Source organism: Chinchilla lanigera, unplaced genomic scaffold (assembly GCF_000276665.1).
Source record: "Chinchilla lanigera isolate Chin_1 unplaced genomic scaffold, ChiLan1.0 scaffold00041, whole genome shotgun sequence".
In the NCBI taxonomy this organism is placed as follows: domain Eukaryota; kingdom Metazoa; phylum Chordata; class Mammalia; order Rodentia; family Chinchillidae; genus Chinchilla; species Chinchilla lanigera.
Window position 1 is genome coordinate 19,169,174 of NW_004955442.1, and position 10,887 is coordinate 19,180,060.

General features: G+C 54.3%; 1 protein-coding gene across 7 annotated transcripts in view; it reads left to right on the forward strand.

The window, feature by feature from the left end:
- Med15 (mediator complex subunit 15) overlaps nucleotides 1-10,569 on the forward strand; it is a 67,474-nt gene extending 56,905 nt beyond the window's left edge. For 4 of the 7 annotated variants that reach the window (XM_005391805.2, XM_013517811.1, XM_013517810.1 and 1 more), the window contains 10 exons: nucleotides 6,053-6,180; nucleotides 6,259-6,386; nucleotides 6,548-6,682; nucleotides 6,762-6,825; nucleotides 7,697-7,763; nucleotides 7,960-8,070; nucleotides 8,163-8,320; nucleotides 8,409-8,575; nucleotides 8,899-8,997; nucleotides 9,514-10,569. In XM_005391805.2, coding sequence (XP_005391862.1) covers nucleotides 6,053-6,180; nucleotides 6,259-6,386; nucleotides 6,548-6,682; nucleotides 6,762-6,825; nucleotides 7,697-7,763; nucleotides 7,960-8,070; nucleotides 8,163-8,320; nucleotides 8,409-8,575; nucleotides 8,899-8,997; nucleotides 9,514-9,650 — 1,194 coding nt within the window. In that variant the 3' untranslated portion in view covers nucleotides 9,651-10,569. Of the gene's footprint in view, nucleotides 1-812; nucleotides 918-6,052; nucleotides 6,181-6,258; nucleotides 6,387-6,547; nucleotides 6,683-6,761; nucleotides 6,826-7,696; nucleotides 7,764-7,959; nucleotides 8,071-8,162; nucleotides 8,321-8,408; nucleotides 8,576-8,898; nucleotides 8,998-9,513 lie in introns of all 7 variants that reach the window. The other 3 variants (XM_013517813.1, XM_013517815.1, XM_005391808.2) reach the window with 3 other exon arrangements.
- The last annotated feature ends 318 nt before the right edge of the window (nucleotides 10,570-10,887 follow it).

Here is a 10,887-nt window from a genome sequence, read left to right on the forward strand (position 1 = left end):
ATAGTGAGCTTGAGGCCATCTTGAACTATACAAGGAGACCCTGTCTTAAAAATCAGACAGAAAAGTCAGGTGAACACAGCACAGGCCATAGGAACACCAGTATTGTCATATGAGCTATACCCCCAGCAAGAAGTATAAATTGACAAAGAGGGAGATCATGACTAGTGCTAGAATTCCCACCTCAGTGATCATCTTTGGTGTTTAGGGACTGACTTGACTCATGTCCCTGTGGAAGTGACCTTCCTCATAAGGGAGGAGGCTCATCAGGTGGATCCACACTCCTCCTGCCCACCTTTTCCCCAGTTTTTAGTTACAAAAGAAACTAGTTCCTCCATAGATGCCAGACCTAGCAGCCCCGGGGAAGCCTGGAGTAGTTCAGAGTGATTTGGGGCTCTGAGAGTGGTACTTCTGAGAAGGAATACTGCTGTGAACCGGCTTACCTGAATGTGGCTTCTGTGTTAGTAACAGTCAACTTTTCTCATAGCAAGCCTTGGTGGCCTGTCCCCTTTCCCAGTCGGTCCCAAGAACCTGGTCTTCCAGAACCTCTGCCTCGCAATCTGGCTCTGACTCTGTGGGCTGTAGGATTTTTGTTCGCAGCTCAGAAGTGTGTCCAGGACAACCAGTGCAGGAGTACAGCCAGGAGCACGGAAAGACACTGTGAACTTGAACATGACACTGTGCCTGTCCTCCTCCCAGGCCACTCGGAGCTGCCTGAGGCTCCTCCTTGTAGGGGCTCCACATATCCATTCTACCTGCTGTGTACTGTGTTTCTTGTCACCATCACCGTGTCTGTTGTCCCCATGTCCTCAAAGGTGATTGCTGAAGCCTTGGCCCAAGGTGAGATTTATGTAACAGCCCAGTTCCTACCTGTCTCCACTGCCGTCCTTCATCCTTTGGTTGGACAGCCCAGGCCACAGGTATTTATGGACCTGAGAGCCTTCGTTAAGCACATCTGTTATATTCAGTGACTTCCTTCACAGCGACTTTCAGTGTGCTGTACCAGGTATCACTTTTTAATCTGTTTAAGGCCAAGCCCAGCTGGTATTTCTTGAGAAGTGAATAAATGCCTTACCCCCATATCCACCCCAGTTTAAAATAGTCATCTTGCTGTCATTTTCATGGTGAAATAAAACAAGCCAAGCAAATAGCTTTGCTTCCTAGCGATATGTGGCTGCTCACATTTAAATTAATTAAAATTAAGTAAAACTGAAAGTTTAATTCCTTGTTTGTACCAGTTACAGTTTTGAGCTCAGTAGCCCCTGGTGAAATTACTTGCTCCCAATTGGACAATACAGATCACCAAAGATGGCTATTGTGGATGAAAGTTGTGTTGGCCCAGGACAGCTCCCTAGAGTTTACCAGGCAGCGTATAAAATTTACTACACAGATAGATCTTCCTAGGTAAATGTGAACTTCTATGTACATTACTTGTTTTTGTTTTTTTTTGTTTGTTTATTTATTTGTTTTTGAGACAGGGTCTCACTATGTAGCCCAGGCTGGCCTCGAACTCATAGCAGTCCTCCTACCTCAGCCTCCTGAGTGCCGGGATTAAGATGTGCACCACCACAACGAGCTACATTACATTTTTTAGGGAAGTGAACTGCTGGTTTCAAACCCGTTATGTGGAATATAGAATTATCCCACAGCATATTCATTTCACAAACAGTTGCTACATGAGTTCTGTGTGCCAAGCATTGCTGTCAGAGTCTGAGACAGAACGGTGCTAAGGTCTCCCATCATACAAACTTTCCGTTTTGGTAGGTTTGTTGTGAAAACCTTACATCTGCCAAAAGACCTTCAAAATTCCCCTCAGGGAATCCTAGCATCAGTCCCTGCCTTTCCCTGGGAGCCCATGAGCAGCTATGGTTCTCATCCTCACTGGAGCAGTCACATCACTGGCTTGGCTCCTGTTGGGTTCACAGTGAGGTGGCCTTGTGGGGGCAAATGACTTTAGCCACAACATGTAGGACTGATTTTTATGAAAACAAAGTCTCCAGCACTTTGAGGGTGTTATACAGGCCCGGCTTCAGAGTGGGTTCTCTGTGTGCAGAATCTTGTTGGTTCTCACTGATGGAGCTCCTCATTCAGGCTTCTAGCCCCTCTTATACACTGAGAAGGGCCACAGGCAGCTGGCCTGCTGAGGATCTAGATGTGCAGATGAAATTCTCACACTTTGGCCTCCCTTTCTTTTTTTTTTTTTTGGTTTTTCTCTGGTACCGGGAACCCAACTCACGACCTTGCGCTTGCCAGGCGGGCGCTTTGCCACTGAGCTAAATCCCCAGCCCCTTGGCCTCCCTTTCCCAGCCTCCTCACAGGCCCAGCATTGGTGGGCCTCCCACGCGGCCTGCTGCATACCCAGCTCTGAGTGACTTCTGAACAGAGGAGCCCTGCCCATGTCCAGGACCTTGGAGTCACCCTGGGCTGTGCACACCCTAGACATTCATCGGGCTCTAAAAACAATGCAGCTGCATTTGTGACAGTGACTTTGTAATTGAGACCCTTCCCAGAAAAGAGAACTTATCCCAAGAATGTCCTTAAAATCTGTTCAAGGGCTGGAGGTGTGGTCCTAGATTCCCAAACTAAAGACAAAATACAAGTTTAGCCGGAGCTGCTCCATTGCTTGTCTGGCCAGTGATCCTGGCTGGAGCCTGCACCCTACTTGAGGTTTCCAGTGCCTCAGCATGGAAACCTCAGCATATCCGGTAGCTGCTGTCTTCCTCCAGCTACCTGCTCTCATTCCTCAGCAGGACACAATTCAGCATCCATTCTGTCTATTTAGGTTTGGTGGTTTGTTTGTTTGTTTTCTTTTTGTGATAACAAATGGGCCCAAGAATATCATGCAGAAATTCAAGTATTCTTTTTTTTTTTTTTCTTTTTGAGACAGGGTCTCACTATGTAGTTCAAGTTGGCCTTGAGCTCACTTTGTAGCCCAGGCTGGTCCTGAACTCACAACGATCCTTCTGCAGCCTCCCGAGTGCTGGGATTACAGGCACGCACCACCACGCCCAACTGTCAGGTATTCTTTGGCCTCACCCCACATGCTTCTTTCCCCTCAGTACTGAGGGTTGATCCCAGGACCTTTGCAGTGAGCTACATCCCCACCCCTCAGCCCCTGACCCCCTTTTTTGAGACAGAGTCTTATAAATTGCCCAAGCTGGGCTCAGACTTGTGATCCTCCTGCCTTAGCCTCCCAGAGTGCTGAGATTGTAGACATGCACCACCACACCTGGCTTCTTGAGACTCCTATCTGTCCTGTTGTCCCATGAGTGCATCTTTGTAGTGTGATGGGGGTACATTATGGGCCCCAACAAGTATGACCAAGTAGGATTCTATGCTAGGCATGTAGCGGACACAGTGCCCAGCATAGGGGTGCAGTGGGGGCGACGTGGCATTTCTGTTGTAGTACTCCTTGGTGGGTGTAAGCAGATGGGATCTGTTCCCCTGCACTCCGGGAAGTAACTCCCAGGGGCCTGCTGAGTGCTGTCCAAAATTGAGGGACAATTCTGAGGTGTTGGACAGTGTGGGTAGTTCGGAGAGGGCTAGAGCTCATAGTGCCAGTCTGTCCTGAGGTTTGTTTATGGGACACAGCTCCCTGGACCAACATTTCTGTTCTGCTGCTCTTGAACTGTGGTCCCTTTATCCCTTCTACTTATACACCCACTCGCCCGCAATCTGCATCCATCCACGTTCTGGCTGGGCTGCTCTCTATAGCCCCATACCCTCCCCATGACTCTTGTGTCCAGTCCCTTTCCCAAGAAAGTACACTGTGCCATCATTCCTGAGACACTGGATTTGACTGTACCTGGGCTTCCTGGGTGACACACTAGCTCTGTGACCTTGAGCTGATCACCTCCCTTGAGCTCCCATGTTCCCACCTATGATGTGCAGGTGTGTGAGGCATGTGGAGGGCACTCAGGCTCTTCCCTGGGAGACGCATCATTCTCTTCTGGCTTTGCTAGCAGCTGTGACATATCCACACCTGTGCCGCTTGCAGTATGACAGTACATGGAATGCTTTTGCTGTTTCCCTCCATGCAGGGAGCTCATTCCTGACAAGATGCACTGCTATCTCCCACCCTGCTTCCTAAAGATTGGGTTTGTCCCCACCCTGTTGACCACCTCTGTAGGCCAGTTTGGAGATGGGTTTTTGAGGCTGCTCCTGTACAAGCATATCTAAGGTGACTTGGCCCTCAGGACTGACATCTGAAGTGCTCCCCAGGACCCTTATTTCCTGCTTTCTGAAGTGAAAGGGTGCCTCTGGTTTGTCTTACTGTCTGCTCACTGCCTCCCATCCCCTGGGGTCTGCCAGCTACCCTGGCCTGGGACAGCTGAATTGCTAAGAGGGACCCCCTGCGGGTACAGCAGTGGAAGTGCTGATGAGATTCAGGGGGCAGATGGTTGCCTGGGAAGGTCTGGAGGAGCCTCATATATGAACAGTGTGCTATGCTGGACCCTGGAGGGAGCTTAGGAGGAAGCATCCAGGCCACGTCGAGGCCTCCTTAGGGTGTGAGGAGAAGCATGACACTGAGGTCCAGGCTCCTCTGACACAGGGGAGAGGCCCTTGTGTTCCCTGAGAACGTGACCCTGGGCTGGGCCTGGGTGTTCTGTCTCCTCTGGAGGTTTACGCAGGTGGCTGCCCTCCACACTTCCTGGTGCCTGGAGACAGCCCCTGAGAACCCTGCCCTGCTCTCTCCCAGAGCAGAGGGTGTCAGCAGGGTGTGCCTGTGCCCTGCGGTCTGGTTGCTGAGGTGGAAACGAGCTGTGAGGCGGCCTTCCCACTGCGATATCCCCTGCCCAGCTGTGACTCCCTGCTGTCCCCCAGAGCAGCACTAGCTTTTAGGTCATGGACAAGGGATGACTGGTTTCTAAAAGGGACAGCTTCCATCAGGGACTGGGTGCAGCTGGAAAGTGGCAGCAGGCGGAGGCTCAGGATAGGAAAGGAGGGGTGGTGGGCACTTGAGAGGCAGGGCTGGGAGGGAACCAATGCAGAGCCAGTCTTGCCCTCTGGACTGAGGTGGGGTAAGCTGGGCCTGGGGATCCAGGGTCTTTGCTTTCTGCTCCTTGGCACCATCTGTGGTTCTCCATGTGGAACTTCTGGACCTGGGATTTCATTAGCACCTGGGCTGATTCTAGAACATGTATATGGGACATGCTAGTCACCCTAGACCCCCAGGACTCAGTGGCATGTCAGACCTGCAGGGGAAATGTGCTGTGTTTGTTCAGCTTGGCACTTTGCAGGCGTAGCCACACCTGTCCTGGTCTGACCTTGTGACATCAGTGAAGAGCTCCACTTGACTCCAGGCAAGGGTGTCACAGAGTTGTGGGAACAGTCCATTCCCTCTGTTACTGTCCCACTGGGCCAGCAGCTTTGGTTCAGGACCTCTGACCCAGCCATGTGGAAATCATCACAGTGTGGGTAGCACCCTGTACCTCAGTCCCTCTGCTGCCCTAGTGCGCACAGTGCCCTGGGCAGTACTGTGTGGCACAGTCAGTGAGAGCAGATAAACCAGCGTGCAGGAGGCAGGTGCCATTTCACTCTTCAAACTTGGTCCAGGCCATAGGTCCTAAAAGGGTCAAGCAGCTATGGTGGGTAGGTCCCTGGGCCCTGCCCTGCTGTCCCATAGGGTGGGCAGGAATCATTGGCTGGTAGGATCTGGACTTGTTCCCAATTTGAGAAGCTGAGAACCCAGAGTGTTTTTTACCCATTACTCCCAGGACCATAGCAGGAGAGCGGTGGGAGGGAGGTGTGGAGCCGTGACTGCCTAGGTACTGCGTGCGAGTGGCCCACAGAGCCATGTGGGAATGTGTGGCTGTGAGTTGGAACTCCAGTGTCCAGAGTGCTATGGAAGAGGCTCCAGGTGGGCCTGCAGCATAGTACGGATACATTCTCTGTATCCCAGGCGGGTGGGGTAATTGCCTGGGTGCATATCTGGAAAAAGACAAGGGAGTGGGTGAGGCTGTAAGGGACGACAGGCCTGTGGATATGGTGGTAGGTGGCATGGAGGCACATGGGAATGTGTGACGGTTAGTTGGCTGATCCTCTCCACTTCCAGGTCAGCCAGAGTGGCCTCACTATGCTGTCTTCACCATCACCTGGCCAGCAGGTGCAGACTCCACAGTCTATGCCCCCTCCCCCGCAGCCATCCCCACAGCCCAGCTCACAGCCCAACTCAAATGTCAGGTAAGGCTAGTCAGGAATAGTCCTCTAATCTGGTCCTCAAACTCTTGCTCAGACCTGCTTCCTCTCATTTGGCTACAGCTCCGGTCCTGCCCCATCCCCCAGCAGCTTCCTGCCTAGCCCCTCACCTCAGCCTTCCCAGAGCCCAGTGACAGCACGCACCCCACAGAACTTCAGCGTCCCCTCTCCTGGACCATTAAATACCCCTGGTAAGTGGGACCTGGGACTAGGGTGCCATGAGGCACCAGAAATCGCCTTCATGAGGCCTGAACTCATATAAAGGTACATATGCTCTGGGGCCTCTCGGAGCTTGAATGCCCTACCTAAAGCTTTGCAGAGATGAGCCAGCCTCACCCACTGTGTCCCACAGTGAACCCCAGCTCTGTCATGAGCCCGGCAGGCTCCAGCCAAGCTGAGGAGCAGCAGTACCTGGATAAGCTGAAGCAGCTATCTAAGTACATCGAGCCCCTGCGCCGCATGATCAACAAGATTGACAAGAATGAAGGTGTGGCAAGGGCCGGGGTGAGGGCAGGGGCCCTGTAGGTACCTAGGGCCTGGGTCTTAGTGTTGCCTCTCTGTCCCAGACAGGAAAAAGGACCTGAGTAAGATGAAGAGTCTTCTGGACATTCTGACTGATCCCTCAAAGCGGTGAGCTTTGCCTCAAGCCAGACAGTGCTGCACTGCAGTTCATAAAAGGTCCCCAGGGCTTGCTGACTGTAGGGATTTAGCAAAGGGCCCTGCCAGAGGTCCCAGAGGCTCCGTGTAGGTGTATGCTGGGACATGGAGTCCTGACTTGACTCCCCATTGCCCAGCCTTTGCCTGCTCCGGGCTGCCGCTGTGATCCTCACACTTCCACCCTGTGGCTTTCACAGCTTGGCTCAGTGAGCCACTAGCTAGGTCTCAGTTTGTAGTGAGCTCATCAGCCATGACAGGCCTGAGTCTGAGCTTCGTCTCTGCCTACCTTGCCAGTAACCTTGGCCAGGAGACTGTGCCTTGGTCACTGCATCTGTAGCAGGGCTGTGCGTGTTCCTCAGGAAATCGAAATGGTGGTGCCCAAGAAAAGTGTGTGGAAGGCAGTGGCCCACCAGCCACAGGCTGCCGTGAGCAAACAGGAACGTGTGCAGCTCCGCAGAACTGCACGTGAACGGGCCTTTCTCTTATGTCTCTCCCATCTTGCTGTTTCAGCTCACAGTACTCCTCCCCTTCCAGAAAGGTCTTGTCCTGCTTGTGTGGGTTGGATACAGGCACTGCTGCATGGGGCCTGTTGAACCTGGGTAGCCCTCCAGACCCTGCGGTTGGCCCTTCATTGGTGTTGTGGTGCCAAAGGCTGGCCCAAATGAGACCAAAGCTTTCTCAGCCTGACCTGGGAGCAGCTGACCAACTGGCTGGGCTTCCTGTGGAGGTTTCCAGTGGCCGAGGCCCAGGAGGCCAGGCAGGCAGTGGTTGGGATCAGCGGCTGAGTCACCAGCTTGCCCAGCTCCCAGCATAGAGGGACAACCCACATCCCCCCTCCCCTCAGATGTCCCCTGAAAACCCTGCAGAAGTGTGAGATCGCCCTGGAGAAACTCAAGAATGACATGGCGGTGGTGAGTGGAGCTGCAGGCACCTCTGGGGAGGCCAGGGCCCACCCCACTACACCCTGACACTTGGCTGAAAGGAGCCTTCATGCTCAGGGCAAGCAGGGCCTGGCCCGAGGGGCTCTGCCCAGGAGGCTTCTTTCAGCCTGGTGATTTGGAGAGTGGGGATGTAGGAGAAGTCACCCTCTGTCCTTGGTCCCTGTAGATGCCTCTGGCAGCCCAAAACCAAGCCCTGCCCTGGGAAGGATACCTGGGCGGGAATAAGGCTGCAGGGGTTAGAGCTGTGTCCAGTCTCAGTCAAGGTGGAGGCCATGCTGTGAGTAAGGGGTCAGCCTTGGGCTTTGGAAGACCTCCTCAGAGTAAGTGAAGCCTTGAGCCCAAGCTGTGACCCACTTGTCCTGTCTCCAGCCCACACCCCCACCACCAGTGCTATCGACCAAGCAGCAGGACCTATGCCAGCCCCTCCTGGATGCTGTCCTGGCCAACATCCGCTCGCCTGTCTTCAATCATTCCCTGTACCGCACATTTGTGCCGGCCATGACAGCCATCCACGGCCCTCCTATCACGTACGTACAGCCAGGGATGAGTCTCAAGGCGGGCGGCAGGCCAGAAGCTATATGTCCCTAGTGTGGTCACCACAGCTTCCTCCTCCAGGGCCCCAGTGGTGAGTACCCGGAAGCGCCGGTTTGAGGAGGATGAACGGCAAAGCATCCCCAATGTGCTGCAAGGGGAGGTGGCCAGATTAGACCCCAAATTCCTGGTGAACTTAGACCCTTCTCACTGCAGTAATAATGGCACCGTCCACCTGATATGCAAGCTGGGTGAGTGGCCAAGTAGGGTGGAGGTGGGGGTCTAAGGCTCTGCTGACCCTGCATTCACACAGCCCTCCCCACTGTCTGTCCCCACTTCTCAGCAGCATGGGCATGCTCCCAAGCCCTGAGCCCACACCTCAGCTCCCTCTCCCCTACAAGAAGAGGCTGCTGGCTCTGTGTTGGGAGCCCTCCAGGCTTTGTAGCAAGCCTTAGCAGAGCCTTTCAGGGTGTGAAGAGCCCTATTCCAGAGCAGGGCTGTGGGGCAAGCAGGTTGACATGTATATCAGGTCAGTGCTTGGGGCAGGTCCTAGGTGCAGCCTCATGTCTTACAGATGACAAGGACCTCCCAAGTGTGCCACCCCTGGAGCTCAGCGTGCCTGCTGACTACCCTGCCCAGAGCCCGCTGTGGATTGACCGGCAGTGGCAGTACGGTGGGTGAACTGAGAGATGATGGCTGGGGCTGGGGCAGGCTGGGGTCCACACTGAGCAGCCTCCATGTGTCTCCTCCCTCCCCAGCACCGTCAAGAGCAGGGTGCTCAGCGTTTACCTAGAGAAGGAAGAGTGCATACCCCTTGTTACGCCCTTCTCCTGTCTGTCCTGCAGCTGCATGGTAGCTATGTTCAGTGGGGGAGGGATGAGCAAACCCACAGCTCAGGGACACCTGGCTGCTCCCAGTGGCCATTGTGGAGCTCGCAAGGGTCACCCAGGGTCACCAGCAGGAGCCTGGTCTCATGCAACTCTAGCTTATGATGAGGCTCTAGAAAACCAGTCCACATTCCAGTTCTTCACTTAGGGCATGACGCGGAGAGGGGAGCCCTGCTGTGTAGTGAGTGCAGGCTAACGCAGGGACTGTCCCTTCGCACAGAGGTGCACGTGTGGGCCGGGTTCAGATGCGGCTGGCTGCCTCACTGAGGGCCTCCTGCTCACAGCCCGCTGCTCTGTTGCAGATGCCAACCCCTTTCTGCAGTCTGTACACCGGTGCATGACCTCCAGGCTGCTGCAGCTCCCCGACAAGCACTCGGTCACAGCCCTGCTCAACACCTGGGCACAGAGCATCCACCAGGCCTGCCTCTCGGCCGCCTAGCCAGGAACAACAGGGACAAACAATAGCCTCGTCCATTCTGTGGATCCACGCCTCATATTGGACCTTTCTAGGTGTTGGGTTCCTTAGAGAGCCTGGGGTTAGGTAGCTTTCCTGCTTTTCTCTTCTGCCTTGGGGTCTCCCCATACTTGTACAGTTCTGGGCCAGCTGGCTGTGAAGCTGACTACGCGGGGAAGGCACAGGGAGGGGCCTTCCTAGAGAAGATTCTCCGTTCAGCACCCTCCAGGGAATCAGACCCACAGGCCACGTTCCCTGTGGCTCCCTGCTCAGGCTCCAGGCTCCCTGTCCACTCTTCAGCAGCATGAGGGAGAACTCAGGGTCTCATCCAAGAATCTTGTGAATTAGCATACATTCTACTCGTTTCCATAGGAGGACGTGGAAGAGGACATAGGAAATCCTGACAACACAACTCTCTGATGAGTGTTGGGTTCAGGCCATGCTGCTTGCGGCATGTGAAACAGCCCAGAGGTGCTCTGGGACTTGCGTCCCAGGCTCCATTTCAGAGGGAAGGCCAGCCTCTGGGCAGCAAGGAGTCCCTGGTCACAGGTGGGAATCAGGCTGTGTGCTGTGAGGGACCAGGGGCGGGAGGGTCAAACGAGCCTGTCCCGGGTACACCTGTGTCCCTTTTGGCCAATGGTGCCAAGTTCCCACTGTGAGGGATGAAGACTGACCAGCTGGATACTGTCTTGGGACCAGGCATCCCTGGAACACCCTGTTCTGTGCATCACCCTAGAGAGTGTGGACACCCTGTGGGATGCAGCTACCCGGCATCTCTGTGCTGCGTGCCGCACCGAGCAGCAGCCAGCAGTCCTCTGGTGACAAGAACTTCCCTTTTTATATGTGCACTACCCTGTCCTATGTGGTTCATATAATAAATTTATTATTCCTGTGTTTGTCAGGAGTTCCTCCCGGCCTCCCTTCTCTACGTGTCTGGGGCCCACTGTCTTGTCAAGGCTGCTGCTGGTTTTGGGGACAGTGTCCACTGGCCCCAGACCTTAGCTACTCTCTGTATAGCATTCTGTTCCTCAGCCTGTGTCATACTCAGCTTCATGGCCAAATTCCCACTGAAGTAATGCTCAGGAAGTGGGGCAGTGGGGCCCGGAGCACCGTGCTGCTGGGTGGTGGTAGGCCCCAAACTGCCTTGAGGTGATGCACACAGCTGTTGAGTAAAGGGTAGCAGGGCCAGAACTCTCTGGAGAGAACGGTTCTCCCTTGGCCG